Source organism: Suncus etruscus, chromosome 2 (genome assembly GCF_024139225.1).
Source record: "Suncus etruscus isolate mSunEtr1 chromosome 2, mSunEtr1.pri.cur, whole genome shotgun sequence".
In the NCBI taxonomy this organism is placed as follows: domain Eukaryota; kingdom Metazoa; phylum Chordata; class Mammalia; order Eulipotyphla; family Soricidae; genus Suncus; species Suncus etruscus.
In genome coordinates this window covers 51,281,433-51,302,135 of record NC_064849.1, presented here as the reverse complement: position 1 = coordinate 51,302,135, position 20,703 = coordinate 51,281,433, and the positions used below count along the sequence as shown (strand labels likewise).

Sequence of the window (20,703 nt, the reverse complement as noted above, 5' to 3'; positions counted from 1 at the left end):
GATGAGAAATTTCTCTTTCAGGTGAACCTTGACTAAATTAATTTGTAAAATTTTCTGATTAACTGAGACCTAGAGCAATAATGAAATTAAGACATAAATCCATCCTACAAGGAAACACATTGGGGATTCATGATTTTCAATCTATATTCATTGATCATGCCTGTGGAAAGAATCCTAGAGCATTAATAGCAACTGATAAGGAAGTAAAATGATTATCTGGTGTTCATTGTAGATCTCTAAGAAGTATAAAACAGGATGTATGCTGCTGTGGATTTCACCAATGTATTAGGGACTTTTTTGATCTTCTTGTCATCAAAGTTGATCCAGTGTTGTTTTGCAGCAATTTTACAGTATGAAGTACAGTGTCCATAGTGAACTTTACCATAATGGTTTGACACCGATGATAAGTTGTATTTCTTAATCTTGCTTTTATTCTCTGAAGTGAATTCCTCTAAATTGAGGTCTTCTAAAGGAAAATCTACATAAGTATGCAATTTTTTTATTTGTTTGCCATCAAAAGCAAAACGTTTCAAGTGTATTATAAGTACTGGTGGCAGTTTCCATAAGTACGTTTTCTTTGAAAAATCCCTTCTATTTTTGCAACTGTTGCACAGAACTTTGTTGTCATTTCTTAATTCTTCTTCTTTAAAAAATTCAGAGAGGCATTCCTGTAATGTACATTTATCTGTAGATGTAACAGCCAAAGACAAATGAACAAATGTCTCATAAACCTCAGACTTTTGGTGGCAAGTGAGACACTGGAGTATAGATTTGAATTGTCCTTGAAAGAGATCATAAATAATAGATTTATGAGCCTTTTGGTGTTCTGGACTAAATTGTTCATAATTTTCATTTCCCATGAGATGTGTAGTTTTGTCTGTCATTAGATTTACAGTAAGCAAGTCCTGATGTAATCCCTCTATTAGGAACATCAGTAGTTCGTGAGGATCCTGCTGATTGTGTCCAGCAAACTGGTCATTAAGTAAACCAATTGTTACTTTGAAGCTTTCAGGGTTAATATATCTATGAAATCCATTTCCCATGGTTTTGATGAGCCGACCAAATTCTTCGGCTAATTTACCTTCATGCCCCATCGGATTTTTCTTGTTAATATCCTTTTTATAATGATCTTTATAAAAATACTGAGTTAAGTCTGAAATATTATACAAGCATTGCAATATTGAGTTCATGTAGCAAGAGTTTCCTATATTTTGGAGCCCAGTTAAGACAGGTTCCTGTCTTTCCTTTTGCATCTCGGAGTGTAAGGGTTTATCACTACCATCAGTCTCACTCATTGTATGGTGTGTGACAGCTAAATCGTTCCCTGCCCCAGAGACCTTAGTAATATTACTGCTGTTAGTGTCTGAAGTATTCTGTTTTTTCTCTGAAGGGGAGTTTGTAGTCTGAACCTGATCATTTGTGCTAGCCCGATTTCTAACAAGACGTAATGGAACCCAAAATTTTTTGGGAGGGTCATCATTTATAGAAACATAGGCATAACCCCTTCCTCTTAGGAGAAGATAGCCAGCTATCCATTTTTCATCCTCCTTGATCCAAATAGGTTTATGGGTTGTTTCTTGTCTCTGAATATCTTCTTTAAAATGTCTTTCCGCTGCAGTGTAGCTTTCCCCTTGGGGTAAGTTAAAGTAATTTAGTGTGATAAGAGTCAAAGACAGCAAATCCGTTGGTGGTAAACCTCTTTTTCTATTTTTTTGCAATTGAGTTTTTAAGGTTCTGTGAGTCCTTTCTACAATGGCCTGTCCCCTACAATTGTAAGGAATTCCTCTGAGATGTCTTATCTGCCATTCCTTACAAAAAAATTCAAAAGTTTTGCTAACATAGGCTGGCCCATTATCAGTTTTTATAGAATATGGAATACCCATCACAGAGAAACATTGTAAAAGAAAACTACAAGCAGCCTTAGATTTTTGAGAAGACATGGGAATTGCCCACATAAACCGAGAATAAGTGTCCACCACAACATGAAGATAAGGTTTCCTTGGAAATAAATCTGTTTGAGTTATATCCATTTGCCAAAGTTCGTTAGACTGTAAGCCTCTTGGGTTTGCTCCTGCTATGTGAGTCTTTTTTGTTAACGGTGCACATACGTTGCAGTTTTCTACGATTTCTCTAGCTTGCCTCCATGGAATTTGGTAATTCACATGTAAACGGCGAGCATTTGTGTGTAGGGCTGAATGTTCCTCTATAGGTGATTTAAATATAGGCATTGCTAGCAAGTCAGCAGTTTTATTTCCTTGAGCCATAGGTCCTGGAAGACCTGAGTGGGCTCTAATATGTGTGATGAAGATGGGCTCAGTTCGTTTTTGAAGAAGCTGCTGTAATTGTTTAAGTAAGTCCTGTATGATCGGGTTATTAGCATTAAGGGATGCAGTGGCTATCACATGACATAAATTTACCACATACAAAGAATCAGAAACTATATTCATGGCTTCAGATACATTTTCTAATAGGTAAATTAACGTTGCTAATTCAACTTTCTGTGCAGATTTATATTTGGTATCTATGGTCATATTAATGTTGTCTCCAGTTATTCCTCCTTTTCCATTTTGGGATCCATCAATGTAAAAAACCTTGGCATTGGGAATAGGGGAATCCCGAACAATTGAAGAAATAACAAACTGAGTTTTCTTTAAAAAGTCCCAAATTTTTCCTGCTGGATAATGGGAGGATATTTCTCCTGTGAAATCTGAGAGGGCCCTTTGTAGAGATTCATTAATTGGCAATATTGACTCAATTTCCTTTTTTGGTACTGGCAAAACTATTATATCTGGATCAAAACCTAGTAAAGATATAGATCTGAGTCTTGCCTTGATAATAATCTCTGAAATCAGTTGTAAGTAGGGGACAACTGAGCGAGGTTGTTTGTTATGTAAATACACCCATTCCAAAGGTCCTGACTGTTGCATCAAGGCCCCTGTGGGGGTTTCTATAGTAGGGAAGATTAACAGTAATACCTTTTCTCCTGGGATGAATCTTTTTTTTTTTTTTTTTTTTTTTTTTAATTTTTTTTTTATTTAAACACCTTGATTACATACATGATTGTGTTTGGGTTTCAGTCATAAAAGGAACACCACCCATCACCAGTGCAACATTCCCATCACCCAAGTCCCAAATCACCCTCCTCCCCACCCAACCCCCGCCTGTACCCTAAACAGGCTCTACATTTCCCTCATACATTCTCAATATTAGGACAGTTCAAAATGTAGTTATTTCTCTAACTAAACTCATCACTCTTTGTGGTGAGCTTCCTGAGGTGAGCTGGAACTTCCAGCTCTTTTCTCTTTTGTGTCTGAAAATTATTATTACAAGGGTGTCTTTCATTTTTCTTAAAACCCATAGATGAGTGAGACCATTCTGCGTTTTTCTCTCTCTCTCTGACTTATTTCACTCAGCATAATAGATTCCATGTACATCCATGTATAGGAAAATTTCATGACTTCATCTCTCCTGACAGCTGCATAATATTCCATTGTGTATATGTACCACAGTTTCTTTAGCCATTCATCTGTTGAAGGGCATCTTGGTTGTTTCCAGAGTCTTGCTATGGTAAATAGAGCTGCAATGAATATAGGTGTAAGGAAGGGGTTTTTGTATTGTATTTTTGTGTTCCTAGGGTATATTCCTAGGAGTGGTATAGCTGGATCGTATGGGAGCTCGATTTCCAGTTTTTGGAGGAATCTCCATATCGCTTTCCATAAAGGTTGAACTAGACAGCATTCCCACCAGCAGTGGATAAGAGTTCCTTTCTCTCCACATCCCCGCCAACACTGTTTATTCTCATTCTTTGTGATGTGTGCCATTCTCTGGGGTGTGAGGTGGTATCTCATCGTTGTTTTGATTTGCATCTCCCTGATGATTAGTGATGTGGAACATTTTTTCATGTGTCTTTTGGCCATGCGTATTTCTTCTTTGTCAAAGTGTCTGTTCATTTCTTCTCCCCATTTTTTGATGGGGTTAGATGTTTTTTTCTTGTAAAGTTCTGTCAGTGCCTTGTATATTTTGGAGATTAGCCCCTTATCTGATGGGTATTGGGTGAATAGTTTCTCCCACTCAGTGGGTGGCTCTTGTATCCTGGGCACTATTTCCTTTGAGGTGCAGAAGCTTCTCAGCTTAATATATTCCCATCTGTTAATCTCTGCTTTCACTTGCTTGGAGAGTGCAGTTTCCTCCTTGAAGATGCCTGTAATGTCCTGTAGTGTTTTGCCTATGTGCTGTTCTATATATCTTATGGTTTTGGGGCTGATATCGAGGTCTTTAATCCATTTGGATTTTACCTTTGTACATGATGTTAGCTGGGGGTCTAAGTTTAATTTTTTGCAAGTGGCTATCCAATTGTGCCAACACCACTTGTTGAAGAGGCTTTCCCTGCTCCATTTAGGATTTCCTGCTCCTTTATCAAAAATTAGATGGTTGTACGTCTGGGGAACATTTTCTGAGTATTCAAGCCTATTCCACTGATCTGAGGACCTATCCTTATTCCAATACCATGCTGTTTTGATAACTGTTGCTTTGTAGTACAGTTTAAAGTTGGGAAAAGTAATTCCTCCCATATTCTTTTTCCCAATGATTGCTTTAGCTATTCGAGGGTGTTTATTGTTCCAAATGAATTTCAAAAGTGTCTGATCCACTTCTTTGAAGAATGTCATGGGTATCTTTAGAGGGATGGCATTAAATCTGTATAATGCCTTGGGGAGTATTGCCATTTTGATGATGTTAATCCTGCCAATCCATGAGCAGGGTATGTGTTTCCATTTCCGTGTGTCCTCTCTTATTTCTTGGAGCAGAGTTTTATAGTTTTCTTTGTATAGGTCCTTCACATATTTAGTCAAGTTGATTCCAAGATATTTGAGTTTGTGTGGTACTATTGTGAATGGGGTTGTTTTCTTAATGTCCATTTCTTCTTTATTACTGTTGGTGTATAGAAAGGCCATTGATTTTTGTGTGTTAATTTTGTAGCCTGCCACCTTGCTATATGAGTCTATTGTTTCTAGAAGCTTTTTGATAGAGTCTTTAGGGTTTTCTAAGTAGAGTATCATGTCATCTGCAAACAGTGAGAGCTTGACTTCTTCCTTTCCTATCTGGATTCCCTTGATATCCTTTTCTTGCCTAATCGCTATAGCAAGTACTTCCAGTGCTATGTTGAATAGGAGTGGTGAGAGAGGACAGCCTTGTCTTGTGCCAGAATTTAGAGGGAAGGCTTTCAGTTTTTCTCCATTGAGGATAATATTTGCCACTGGCTTGTGGTAGATGGCCTTCACTATATTGAGAAAGGTTCCCTCCATTCCCATCTTGCTGAGAGTTTTGATCAAGAATGGGTGTTGGACCTTATCAAATGCTTTCTCTGCATCTATTGATATGATCATGTGGTTTTTATTTTTCTTGTTATTGATGTTGTGTATTATGTTGATAGATTTACGGATGTTAAACCAGCCTTGCATTCCTGGGATGAAACCTACTTGATCGTAGTGGATGATCTTCTTAATGAGGCATTGAATCCTATTTGCCAGGATTTTGTTGAGGATCTTTGCATCTGCATTCATCAGTGATATTGGTCTGTAATTTTCTTTTTTGGTAGCGTCTCTGTCTGGTTTAGGTATCAAGGTGATGTTGGCTTCATAAAAGCTATTTGGAAGTGTTTCTGTTTGTTCAATTTCATGAAAGAGTCTTGCCAAGATTGGCAGTAGTTCCTCTTGGAAAGTTTGATAGAATTCATTAGTGAATCCATCTGGACCTGGGCTTTTGTTTTTCGGCAGACATTTGATTACTGTTTTAATTTCATCAATGGTGATGGGGGTGTTTAGATATGCTACATCCTCTTCCTTCAACCGTGGAAGATTATAAGAGTCCAAGAATTTATCCATTTCTTCCAGGTTCTCATTTTTAGTGGCGTAGAGTTTTTCAAAGTAGTTTCTGATTACCCTTTGAATCTCTGTCATATCAGTAGTGATCTCTCCTTTTTCATTCCTGATACGAGTTATCAAGTTTCTCTCTCTCTCTTTCTTTGTTAGGTTTGCCAGTGGTCTATCAGTCTTGTTTATTTTTTCAAAGAACCAACTTCTGCTTTCGTTGATCTTTCGGATTGTTTTTTGAGTTTCCACTTCGTTGATTTCTGCTCTCAGCTTTGTTATTTCCTTCTGTCTTCCTATTCTTGGGTCCTTTTGTTGAGCATTTTCTAGTTCTATTAGCTGTGTCATTAAGCTACTCAGGTAAGCTCCTTCTTCCTTCCTGATGTGTGCTTGCAAAGCTATAAATTTTCCTCTCAGTACTGCTTTTGCTGTGTCCCATAAGTTCTGAGAGTTTGTGTCTTTATTGTCATTTGTTTCCAGGAACCTTTTTATTTCCTCCTTGATTTCATCTCGGACCCACTGGTTATTGAGCATGAGGCTGTTTAACTTCCAGGTGTTAAAGTGTTTCTTCTGAGTCCCTTTGGAGTTCACAAATAATTTCAGAGCCTTGTGGTCAGCGAAGGTAGTCTGCAAAATTTCTATCCTCTTGATCTTATGGAGGTATGTTTTATGTGCCAGCATGTAGTCTATCCTGGAGAATGTCCCATGTACATTGGAGAAGAATGTGTATCCAGGTTTCTGGGGATGGAGTGTCCTATATATATCCACTAGGCCTCTTTCTTCCATTTCTCTCCTCAGGTCTAGTATATTCTTGTTGGGTTTCAGTCTGGTTGACCTGTCCAGTGTTGACAAAGCCGTGTTTAGGTCCCCCACAATTATTGTGTTGTTGTTGATATTATTTTTCAGATTTGTCAGCAGTTGTATTAAATATTTTGCTGGCCCCTCATTCGGTGCATATATGTTTAGGAGAGTGAATTCTTCCTGCTCTACGTACCCCTTGATTAATATAAAATGTCCGTCTTTGTCCCTTACAACCTTCCTGAGTATAAAGTTTGCATTATCTGATATTAGTATGGCCACTCCAGCTTTTTTATGGGTGTTGTTTGCTTGGATAACTTTTCTCCAGCCTTTTATTTTGAGTCTATGTTTGTTCTGACTATTCAGGTGCGTTTCTTGTAGGCAGCAGAAGGTTGGATTGAGTTTTTTGATCCATTTAGCCACTCTGTGTCTCTTAACTGGTGCATTTAGTCCATTGACGTTGAGAGAAAGAATTGTCCTGGGATTTAACGCCATCTTTATTTCAAAATTTGGTGTGTCTTTTGGGTAGTCTTGTCTTAGATTAGGTCTTTCAGTTTTTCTCTTAAGACTGGTTTTGTGTCTGTGAAGTTTCTGAGCTGTTTTTTGTCTGTGAAACCATGTATTCTTCCATCAAACCGGAAAGTGAGTTTTGCTGGGTATAGTATTCTGGGTGAAGCATTCATTTCATTCAGTCTTGTCACAATATCCCACCACTGCTTTCTGGCATTGAGCGTTTCTGGTGACAGGTCTGCTGTAAATCTCAGGGAAGCTTGCTTGAACATGATTTCCCCTTTTGATCTTGCTGTTTTCAGAATTCTGTCTCTATCTGTGGGATTTGTCATTGTGACTAGGATGTGTCTTGGGGTGGTTTTTCTGGGGTCTCTTTTGGTTGGTACTCTTCGGGCATGCAGGATTTGATCACATATATTCTTTAGCTCTGGAAGTTTCTCTTTAATGATGTTCTTGACCATTGATTCTTCCTGGAAATTTTCTTCCTGGGTCTCTGGGACTCCAATGATTCTTAAGTTGTTTCTGTTGATCTTATCATAGACTTCTATTTTCGTCTGTTCCCATTCTTTGACTAATTTTTCCATTGTCTGCTCATTTGCTTTAAGTTTTTTGTCCAATCTCTCCTGCTGTATGGAATTGTTATGTATCTCATCTTCCACAGCACCAAGTCTATTCTCAGCTTCTGATACCCTGTCCCAGAGCTTATCCATTTTGTCATTCACTTCGTTTACTGAGTTTTTCAGGCCTGTTAGTTGACATGTTATTTCAGTTTGGAGTTTTGTCATTTCTGCCTTCATATTTTCTTGGTTCTTATTAGTGTTCTGTTCAACTCGATCCATGGTTTCTTGGAGTCTGTTGAGCACCTTCCATATTGCTAGTCTAAAGTCCTTATCTGAGAGGTTGATTAGTTGTTCAGTCATTATCTGGTCCTCAGAATTGTCATCTTCATTCTCTATGTCTGATGCTGGCCTGCGCTGTTTCCCCATTGTCACATTTGTATTGTGGGTTTTTCTACGTGTTGTAGTGGTATTCATTGTCTATATGATGTAGGCAGCACACTCCTCTGGCTCCTCCCTTTCTGGATGGGCTGACTTGCCTCTAAGGAAGGGGAGTCCTCCGTGGATGAAGCCTCACACTGGGTCAAATCTTAGGCCCGAGCATGTAACAGAGAAGACAGTCCAGAGAGAAATGTTTGCTTCTGTGATATAGCGCCGTTCTTAGTGTGATTTTTCCTTCTTGTTGCAATGGAGGGCAAAAGCTGGCTCCCTGTGTGTGACACCAGGCGGGGAAAATCCGCGAAAGTACACCGGCCCAGTGGGGCTCAGCTGTGAAAGACTGTGAGTGTGACCTGTCTATGTCTGTCTACTGTCCTCTTGCGTGAAACTCTTTCGAGTGGGGCAAAAAGAGGCTCCAGCGGAGCACGGCCGCTCCGCTTCGCTACGCGGCCGTGCACTCTTCCTGGGATGAATCTTGAGAGAAACGATTTTTGTAATCTGCTCAAGAAGATGTCCAATTCATTTTTGGCAGCTGTTGTTAAATTTCTCGGGCTATCTAAAGCAGGATCACCCTCCAACGTTTTAAACAGATTAGATAACTCTGCATTTGGGATTCCTAGTGCAGGGCGGAGCCAATTTACGTCACCTAAAAGTCTCTGAAAATCATTAAGCGTTCTGAGGTTTTCTTTTTTGATAGAAAATTTTTGTGGACGTATAGACGTCCGGTCCAAAATAAAACCCAAATATTGATACGGTGGCATTATCTGTATTTTTTCTAAAGCTATTTTCAGTCCTGATGTTTGTAAACAGTCAGTAACATAAGAGTATAATTCCTGTAAATCTGTTTCGTTGTTCATTGTGAGCAAGATATCATCTGTATAATGAAATATCATGGCTTGAGGAAATTTTTCACGAGCAGGGCTCAAAACCTTATCTACAAAAAACTGACACATGGTTGGGGAATTCAGCATGCCTTGGGGGAGAACAGTCCATTGGAAACGTCTGCAGGGATGGGTATTATTGAGAGAAGGAACTGAGAATGCAAAACGTTTTTTATCATCTGGGTGGATAGGAATATGGTAGAAGCAGTCTTTCAGATCAATTATAATTAGTGGCCATTCCTTTGGAATAACTACAGGTGATGGTAAACCAGTCTGCAATTTGCCCATAGGTATCATGGATAAATTTATAGCTCTAAGATCCATCAAAAGTCTCCATTTACCGGATTTCTTTTTTATAGTGAATATAGGTGAATTCCATTGAGAAAAAGATGGTTCAATATGTCCTAAACTTAGCTGTTCCTCCACTAATTCTGTCAGCACCTTTAATTTATCAGTTTTAAGGGGCCACTGACCTGTCCAAATTGGTTCATCAGATTTCCATTTTATTTTTATTGGTGCTGGTGTTTTTTTTTTTTTGGTTTTTTTTTTTTTTTTTTTTGGGCCACACCCGTTTGACGCTCAGGGGTTACTCCTGGCTATGTGCTCAGAAATCGCCCCTGGCTTGGGGGGACCATATGGGACGCCGGGGGATCGAACCGCGATCCTTCCTTGGCTAGCGCTTGCAAGGCAGGCACCTTACCTCCAGCGCCACCTACCCGGCCCCTGGTGCTGGTGTTTTTACGGTAGTGGCCCCCACTAAAAATTTTGGGTTTTTAAATCAAAAGAAGGTTCGGGCTCTTCTGGAGCTAATGGGATGTGGAATTCTGCTTTCCACTGTTTGTGTAGGTCACGGCCCCACAGGGATGGTGAAAATGGGCCCACGTGAGGTCTGATTATTGCTTTTTGATTTTCTGGGCCGTAAAATAGTATAGTCCTCATACTCAACAGACAGGAACTCAGGCCTCCTATACCTTCTAGGGAATACGGGATTTCCTGAAGAGGCCAATTTTCTGGCCATTCTTTATCAGAAATTACGGTAACCTGAGCACCCGTATCTATCATTCCATCAAAGGGTTTGCCTTCCAAGTGAAGTTTGATCATTGGGTGTTCATCTTTACATTTAGTAACCAGAGCCACGATTGGGTTTTGAGCAGCACCCGGATCTGTGCTTCCAAAACCTCCAATTCTAGTCTTATCTGAAGTCCCAAATTTGACATAAGGCACTATTACTATCTGGGCAATCGCTTCTCCTTTTTTAAAGGTCCATGTAACTGGTACAGTAATAACTACAATGATTTCTCCCATGGAATCTGAGTCAATGACACCAGTGATTACTGATATACCCTTTATGTTGAGGGAACTTCTGCCAAGAATCAAACCCATGGTATCTGGGGGTGGCGGGCCTACAATGCCAGTTTCTAACATGTAAGGGCATGCTCCTGGGTAAATTGTAATGTCCTCTGGGCATAATATGTCTAATCCGGCACTCCCTGAAGTAGAGTGGATTAATTCCCTTATCGTGATGAATTTTCTTGGGCTGGGCTTGGAAGGATTATTGTCTGTGAACTTTGCCCCTGATTTGGAAGGGCCTGGGGGGAGGCCCTGTGGGCGTTTCCCTGCATCTTGTATGTGTGTTCTTGGGGAGCTGAATTTATAAGGAGACGACAATTTCTTTTGATATGTCCCTGTTTTCCACAATGGTAGCAGGCGATTTGCCTCCTGGGGACTGTGTTGAAACCTCTACTTAGGTTATTATTAATGAGGTTTCTGGATCTGCAATCTTTCGCCCAGTGGCGACCCCTTTTGCATTTTGGGCAAAGACCTGGTTTCCGGAAAGTGTTCTGTCCCCGAGGGGAGTAAGACATTGTTCCCTTGGTAACTGGGAAGGTTTGTACTGAGTCTGAGTTGGGTGGGGGTTGGGGTTCCACATAGACATTCCGGCAGGCATAAAGGTAATCATTCAGATCTGACTTTTCATTTAATGTATTCAATACTAATCTACAGGCTGAATTTGCATTATGATAGGCCACAGATTTTACTAGGAAGTTTCTAATCTCCTCATCTTCCACCTGTAACTTCAGAGCATCTTTAATCTTACCTACAAACTCTGCAAATGACTCATAAGGGCCTTGGGTAATTTTTAAAAAGTTTCCTCTACCAATGCTGTTAGAATCAATTTTTTCCCATGCTGACAATGCAATCTCCCTGATTAAATTTAAGATTTCCTTAGGTAAAGCTGCTTGTGTCTGAATATTTGCAAATTGATTTTCTGCCATCAATAATTCATACGATAGAGTAACACCTGCCACTTGCTTTTTCATACCATCCGGACTATATAATTTAGCTTTTACGCCTTCTGAATAGTACATTTCCCATTCGGTTCGCTGTTTAGACGACAGGCATATTTCAGCGATTCTTTTAAAATCATACAAAGTCCAAGATGAGTTATGACTCCAAAGTCTTAATAACTCCACACTGTATGGCGATTTTGGCCCATTTTCTTTACATGATCTTTTAAACCGATCTAATTCTTCCATCTGATAGGGTACATAGTTAGAAACATTTACCCCATCTATAGGGGATAAGGCCTGATTAGCAAAATTACTCTGAATAGAGCTCTGAGACTGAGCATGTGGTTCATTTTTTGAATCTGCTCTGCTCTGCGATTCAATTTTGTGACTAGAAGGAGGCATACTTCGTGGAGTTAGCACTGGAGGTAGATCATTATCTGAGTCACTACTGTCAAGCAATTCACTAGAATCAGGCTTAACATTCTGAGTTGTTTTTCTTCCAGCAAAAATTTCTATATTGTTGATGGTGGGGCTGGATTCGTCAGCCTGCACCTTGGTCTGAGTTTTCGTCAGATAAATTTCCTTATTATCTATACTGGTTTTAGCCTCACCATTTCTACACTTTCTATTTCCTAAATAGAAATAACAGCAAATAACTATGCTCATAATAATAACGTTAGTCAACACAGAAATTCCACAAACTATGATGGCTAGAGACACTACACTTTTCATTTGAAATATAGACCACAACCATCCAACTGCAGTGATTGTCCTTAGATCAAAAGCAATTAGTTTTAAACAAAATGGAATGATCCACTTGTATACTAGAGCACCAATGCGTAAGACTAAGGGTGGTAAAATCCACATGACTAACCACAGAAACCATTTGATGGTCAGCATAGGAAATTTCCAATGAAATATTTCACTTACAGTTCTGAGGGTCCAGGGTTCAGGTCCCTGTCCGGGCGTCATTATGTAGCAGGACAGCCCCTGAAGAGGTTGACTGATGGAGGGATGGAGAATGAGGCCCTTTTCTTCCAGCTCGGAGCACGTGTCTGCCACCCTGTCTAGCCCACGGTTCTGAGGTGAAACGGCGGGTAAACAGCTCGCAGACAATCAGGCTCGTGGAAATATTTGCTTTATTCGGATGGACAAAACTGAAGTCCAAAGACTCAGATTCAGTTCCAGCCAGCAAAAGGCCCCTCGCCTTCCACAGACCCTTGCTCTTATAGTCCAGAGTCAGGTCCCACCCAATGGTGGGATCAGATACCAACCAATGGTGGAAGCAGAATCAGGTCCTACCCTAGGGTGGGGGCAGAATGCCAGGTCACACCCTAGGGTAGGGCACAATCACCTAATCAGATTAGGGTGAGCAACATAGTAATCCCCCAAAATATTTACATACACAACATCTGGGCAGGGAAGAATCACCTCAGGGTAATCGAGCATTGAGGGAAAGAATCGAACCAGAGAGTTTCAAAGTTTAAGGCCAAAGCAAGCAGAGTGAAGCCTCAAGATGTTTGCTGTGCTTAAAAGGCCCAGTAGAGTCAGCTATATCCAAAGTCTCTGGGCAGGAAAGACTCAACTCAGGAGAAGTGAGCCCTCAGGGAAAGATGCCAGAGAGCAACAAACTAATCTTTAAATGGGCCTGTTATACTGTCAAGATAGGGAAGGTGTAGGGGTGATATGGGTTGCACTTGGAGAACATTGGTGGAGGGAGGTTGAAACTGACGGTATTAGCCCTAAATCATTGTATAACTGAAACCCAACTATGAAGGACTTTGTAAATCACAGTGGTTTCAATAAAATAAAATTAAAGTAAAATGTATCTACATAAATCAAAACTCCTAAAGGAGAAATGTAAGAAGCAGAGGTTCAGCTACAAAGTGAAAAGGTAGAAAGACTTGAAACTAGGAGGTTTTGTAGTATCAGGTTAAAAGAGAAGTACAATAATATATGAGTACATTCTTGTTGTATTCCAACCCAGAATGCCTTTGTGGATTCACATTTTAGTTATAGTAGTTATTAGGTTTGTTTAAATTATTTGTCTATTTTTGCTTCAATTTATTGATAAAACAGATTTATTGATTGATCTCATAACTTGTGATGGATAGTGAATTAAAATATATAATTTTTGTTCTTTTGGAGACTGATTTAGAGATTAATTTATCATTGATTAACAGTAGTGTATAATTATAAGGGCATAGCTTTACACTTTTGTATGCTCATAATATCCACTGAATACCCGCCACCAATTTTCAATTGCAGTCCCACTGTGAGACAACCTCCTTACCTAGTACTCCCACCTTTCCTTTTTCTCTGGTAACCAATATAGTTTCCACTTAATCTAAGAGTTAGTTTGATTATTATTGCTATTGTGATTATTCATCTTCCATGTGTAAGTGAACCCATTAGAAAGTCTCTTTCAAATCCAGTTGGAAATTTTAAATAAATTATATTGCACTTAGCAGAATTGCCATCCATTTTTGTCCCAGAAGACAAGAATTCATCTTTATTAATAAAGTAGTATTCCAGTAAATATTCATTCTACAATTTCTTTGATTAACATGTGGATTGGTCCCAAGTTTAGCCACTGTGATAATGCTACTTTGAATGGGCAGTGTACCTGTTTCATATTATTTTAATTATCTTTTTGGAATGGTATTGCTAGATCATCTAGTATTCCCTTCCTCTGTCCCCATTCCCATCTTCCATAAATGTGCATCATTCTTATCACCAGAATACCAGGTTTCTGTTTTCTCCACACCAATTGTATACCAAAGTTCCCTTTTCCCACTTTCTAGCCAGAACTTCACTTCTTATTTCTATCTTAGTATATAGTTTATTCTCACAGTTGTAAGGGGTTATCTCCTGTTTTTTATTGCATTTCCTTAATAGGTATGTATTGAAACTTTCTTCTTGTGTCTCTGAGCCACATATGTCTTTGGAGAAGTGCTTTCTAGATACTTTTTGCCCATTTTTTTGGTTGTGTTTGCTTATTTTATGATTGAATTTTTTAGATTCACATATATTTGATGTCTGATATGCAAATGTTTTTTTACTTTACAAGATTGCATTTGCAATAGTTTTTTACATTGTATCAGACCTTTTATAAAAAAAAAACTGATAAAGTCACAGTTGCTTAGTCTTACTTTTGTTTCACTTGAGTTAAACTTTTCAAATGTATCACTGAGATTGAGACTTATTATTTATCAACCCTTTTTCTTCCATGTATTTTCTGAGGGTAATGTGACTCCTGTTTTCCAGCACCATTTATAAAAAAGGCTTTACTTTCTCTGTTGATCATCATCGCTCCTTTATTTTATATGTAAGAATTTGCTTTTTGACTCCCTGTTCAATATTGTTGACCTGTGTGTGAAAGAGCTTTATTAATAGTTTCACTCATATGTGTAATATAAATAATTACAGCTACTTTGTTCCAGTGACATTTTGTTTTAACTTTTTCATAATATAGTTATAAATCAAGGGGCATGTATTTGAATTCTACACAAAATTTAGAATTATCCTTTCTCTGTAAAAAATGCCAGTCATGGCCAATTAGATTGTTCAGTAAATAAGTACACCTATATTTGTTCACAGAATCATATATTATTCTTCAAGTCCCACCTTGAGTGCTCCCTGAGTAAACCCTGAGCACTGTTGGGTGTGCCCTCCTCACCCACTCCCCAGAAAAAGAGAAAGGAAGAGGAAGAGAAAAAAAAAGAAAAGCCAAAAATGACCTTTATCCTCCCTTGTGAGGTTTATTCTTTTATATTTAGAAATGTAATTGTTTTCATTTCTTTCTCCAGTTCATTGTTTACATTACTATACTATACTATACTATACTATACTATACTATACTATACTATACTATACTATACTATACTATACTATACTATACTATACATCACTGCTTCAAATAAGTACAAATTTTTAATGTTAGTAAAATGAACATTATTTTCTAGTTCTAGATTGGAAGGGCAGGGGAGATTTCAATTTTTGACCATTGAGTAAATTGTTAGCTGTGGGTTTATCATACATAGCACTATTTTGTATTGGTATAAATTTCTTCTTCTGTTGAAAATTTTAATTATAATAATGAGTTGAAAACCATTTTAGCATATATTGGTTGTGTGATTTTTATATTTTATTTTATTGATTATATATCAATGTATGTTTTGGGGGCACACATGCTATATTTCACATCTATCTTATATTTTTTTTGGTAATACCTCTAGAGTAAACATACCACAGAGGCTGATAGGTCTATAAATAGAAGAAATTTATAGTTAATTTGAAAAGTTATTTTTAAGGTATCAAATTAGGTATTCAACCAATGCTAAAAATTCCTGAACTAGTTTTTTGCAGCTGTAAGAATTATATTACTTTCTTGAGGCTACATATAGAGTATATCTGGTAGGAACCTTGCCCTGCACACGACCCTATATGGTCTCCAAGCCATGATCTCAGGGGTAATCCTTCAGCCTTGAGCCATGAGTTAGACAAGAGCACAGCCAAGTGAGGCCAAAAACCATCTAATAATAATAAAAATAAAAGAATTATATTACTTTCTTCACATTGTCAATAAGTATTACATATTAGGTTGCTTTATTTCAAGTCTCCCATCAACATTTCTTTGGTATGAATATACTAAAATGATTTTATTTAATAAAAAAGAACATGTCCTTATAGATTTTAAATTTCCCTCATTAAACATTTATATTTTCAAAATGTCTTCATTTAATTGAGTGAGGTGCTTGGTGCCATTTCAAAATAACCTCAGGTGGTAGGTGTAATGATATATCAAAGATCTGACCTTTAGCATTTTAAGATTCTATTTGTCTGCACTTTCTTCTGCATTCATTTAGTTTTAATTTATATGCTATTACTCTATATTACTTAATGAATAGAGATATTGGCATAAGATTCATTAACAAAAATATATCTGAATACATATTATTTCTGTGTAATCTGACTAGTGATTTTAACTTCATTTAAATATCAACTATGACACATAGGAAATGCTGTGGTTGAGACTGTTCAGTATTTGTAGGAACCTCATTCATTCTCATTAGGTAGTCAGCCAAATAGACACTGAGTCTCCTAAACTAATACCCATTCTCTCACTTTATTTCTTTGCAAACAGCTTATAATATTCTCTTATTTACCTAGAGATACTTTATTTTTCGGTTTCTAGTAATCACTTTAAATAAATTTAAATTTAATGTTTACATTGATATACTTAAATTAACATCTTTGCAGTGTTTTTTGTATGCTTTGGTTGTATAAATACTAATTTGTCTGGATAGCTTTCAGTATAGATTCAAATAACTGTCAAGTATAATATTGTGGTATGTTTTATTTTCTCTAGTCATTTATTTTTTAACTGATTGATTATTTAGAAATGTCTTTTTCTGGGGCCCAAGTGGTGGTGCTAGAGGTGAGGTAAGGCAAGGCAATTCGCGGTTCGATCCCCCGGCGTCCCATATGGTCGTCCCAAGCAGGAGCTATTTCTGAGTGCATAGCCAAGAGTAACCCCTGAGCATCAATGGGTGTGGTCCAAAACAAACCGGAAAAAAAAAAGACAGAGAGGAAGGAAGGAAGGAAGGAAGGAAGGAAGGAAGGAAGGAAGGAAGGAAGGAAGGAAGGAAGGAAGGAAGGAAGGGCGGGAGGGAGGGAGGGAGGAAGGGAGGGAGGGCTGTTTCTAATTGGAAAAATCTTAAGTTTATTGGTTAGTCTACATATGCTTATGTTATTTATTTTTGTATTTTTCTCAGTTTACACAAATCTTTATCACAAGAAGAAAATCTAAAGGATCAATTCAACCATACCCTTAGCACCTATGAAAAAGCCTTAAAAAATAGAGAGAACATTGTTTGTATCACCCAACAACAAAATGAAGAACTGGCCACTCAATTGCAGCAAGCTCTGGCAGATCGAGCAAACATGGAATCAGAGCTTCAGAACGCTGTCGAGTCCTCTCGGGCAGCCAATGAGAAAGTTCAGAAGTAAGTAAACTAATCCTGCATTATTTCAAAAGGTAAAATACTTTTCTCTCAGCAATCAAATAACATAATTCATGCTATTGATAGTTTAAAACTAAAGTAGATTAGGGAGGGAAGGAAGGAGGAAGGGAAAAATAAAACTAAAGTAGATTGAGTCATAAAAACTTTTTTGATTACTTATCATATATCCATATTTGGAGTTCTAAAGCCATTTTCTTAGGAATCATGAGTATTATTTCATACAGATCTTTTTCATAGAATTATTAATCTCCATCAGTTCAAGGAAGAAATCTTAAAGTCCTATTATAGGTTATATGTAAAGTTATTCAAAAGGGGACAATGCAATCACTGAGTTACTGATTTTACTCATTTATCTGCTCATTAACAATCCTGCTTGAATTAGGGTCAACGATGTTCTTACTGCTAGATACTTAGAATCCAGTACAGTAAATTTAATTTTTGTGTGTTGTTTTCTGAAGTTTTCAGTATAGCTTTTCACAGTGCATAATTACACTTATTTTCAATGATCTTTCCTTTTTTATTATAATTTAAATAAAGCTGCATATCAGCCAATTTTAGAAGTTTATAAAATCTTAAGAAAGAAATATCAAAGAAATCACTAATTAATGAGATGTAAATATTTCAGCAGAATTTTCTAATTTAATGTTTTATGTTTAAATGTTTTTTAATGTTTTAAATATTTTAATGTTCTAAAATGTGTATTTAATTGATGACCTCTTTTATTAATAGCATATTATGTATTTACTGTTTTTCTAAGATATTCCTTTTTCATTCATACTTTTTCACAGTATTAAGTAATATTAAATTTTTCATTCTCACTGCATTTTATTCAGAACTATCAATCTAAGGTCAGATAAATATGTAATCAAGTTCATATTAAAGCAGCTTAGGAATTGTAAACTTCAAACTTTACTACCATTGTGTCTTGAATTTTGGCATTTATAATAAGCATTATTTTTTAGGTTAAAAATTTGGATTATAATCAGTTGTAGTTCTTTTTTTCAAATATTCTCAATAGTACTATAACAAAGAACATTAATTTGTATAGAGTATATTATATTATAAATTGAAAATAAGTAACATTTTACAGTCAGAATCTGATTTAGCTTTATTTTCTTATAATTCTATGAATTAAAACAAGTTTCTGTTTCCTTTACCTATAAGTCTGTAATTTCTATACATGATAAAAATCTCCTAAGATAATATTTTCGAGAGATTAAGACAGCTCCTAAATATCTTTAAAAATATCAGCCTTTCTATTATTATTTTAATTTTATCAATTACCACTACCATTTTTAAAATTTTACACAACAAAATTTATAAATAACATCATCTCAATTAATTTTAATTGAACAAGTTTTGCTCTTTAATAAACTCAATATATATTTATATATGTATATATATATATATATTTGTTTTTGGGGCCACACCCAGTGATGCTCAGAAGTTACTCCTAGTATGCACTCAGAAATTGCTCCTGGCTTAGGGGACTATATGAGACACGGGGGATGGAACCTCAGTTTGCCCTAGGCAGTTACCTTACCGCTACCTCAGTTTGCCTTAGGCAGTTACCTTACCGCTCTGTTCAGCCCCTGAATATATTGCTCGTTTTTTATTTACCTACAAAGAGATGGAATTTTTTAATGAACTGTCACCAACCCATGAGTCAGGTTTACATGCAACAGTTATTTCCTTGCAAGAGTTTAAATATTAAACTTTAATTTTAATTTTAAATCTTTTTTTAGATTCTAGTACAAAACAAAACTTTCACAAAACATTATTGGGTTTTCCTTTTTTCCCCTGTATTTCTCTTTAGTTACCCTCAGTTGAGCAGTATATCATCTTTGTAGTGTAGCATCAATTCATTTTACTGGGTTTAAGAGGATAACTTTTCAGGAAACCCAACAAAAATGACTTTATTAGATACTATTAGTTTGTTCCATATTATTTGAATAAAATTTTTATCAAATATTTTAAAGGTCATTTGAAATATGTAAGTATTCCACATAATATATTAAACTTAAGACACAAATGTTCACTTTTACCCCCTTTCCCTACAAAAACAAATTTATTTAATAACTTCTTATTAATTTCTGTTACGAACAATGTGAATGGGTCTTTTTCTGACCATTTTCTTCTTAATATCACTAAGAATTACTAATATTATGAAGAATTACCAAGATCACTTAGAATTACTATGATTACTAAATTCCTAAGAATTAAATGTGGGGGCTGGATAGATAGAATGGAGGTAAGATGTTTGCCTCGCATGCAGAAGGTCAGTGGTTCAAATCCCGGCATCCGATGTGGTCCCTTTTGTCTGCCAGCAGCGATTTCTGAGCATAGAGCCAGGAGTAACCCGTGAGCGCTGTCGGGTGTGACTCATAAACCAAAAAAAAATAAATAAATAATTGGCTCCATTTAAGCACATATTGATAATAAAACAAAAACTTTAGGGTAATAGAGTAAGTACAGATTCTAATACAGCTAATAGCATAGTGATTTAAAAACTCAGACTCTCAGGCCCGGAGAGATAGCACAGTGGCGTTTGCCTTGCAAGCAGCCAATCCAGGACCCAAGGTGGTTGGTTCAAATCCCAGTGTCCCATATGGTCCCCTGTGCCTGCCAGGAGCTATTTCTGAGCAGATAGCCAGGAGTAAACCCTGAGCACCACTGGGTGTGGCCCAAAAACCAAAAAAAAAAACAAAACAAAAAAACAAAAAAAAAAACTCAGACTCTAGTTGCATTAATAATGCATCGTTGCAAAAAGTGGACATATCATTTAAAACAGTGCTGGTATATACAATATGATAATAAATATATGATATGTAATATATAATAATATAATAGCATTCCTACTTCAAATGTATAAATTAGATTAGTTATGATATGTAATTCTTCTTTGTTTTAAACTAGAGAAAAGTCCTTTTATTTTATCCAGACTACATTATCTTAATCTTAAAGAGACTTTGACTTTTGAGACTAAATGTGTTTCCTTCTGTTTGCAAACTTTTGTACACTAACCTGTAGGACACTCATTGTAGCATAGAGTATAGAAGCTAATTTTCAGACAAACCTGTAATTGAGCCCATTTTTCTACTTACTACCCTTGAAGTCTCAAGCAAGTCTCTTGCTCATTGGATGATGAATTTCTCAGTTTTAACTTGCCAGTAGTAATACTGACTTCATGCATAGGGCTCATGTGAGTAATAAACTAAAGAGAGTATATAATATGACAGTTTTGTTCTACTTTTATAAATAAACCACTTATAAATTACTGCTATTATCATAGTCTTCAAACTAGCAAGACTAGTTCAATTGCCTTTCCCTATAAA

At 36.8% G+C, this 20,703-nt stretch overlaps 1 protein-coding gene across 1 annotated transcript in view; it reads left to right on the top strand.

Annotated features, from left to right (window-relative positions):
• MIPOL1 (mirror-image polydactyly 1) overlaps positions 1-20,703 on the top strand; it is a 251,632-nt gene that overhangs the window by 192,594 nt on the left and 38,335 nt on the right. The window contains exon 11 of the mRNA XM_049766979.1: positions 17,120-17,350. Coding sequence (XP_049622936.1) covers positions 17,120-17,350 — 231 coding nt within the window. The remainder of the gene's footprint in view (positions 1-17,119; positions 17,351-20,703) is intronic.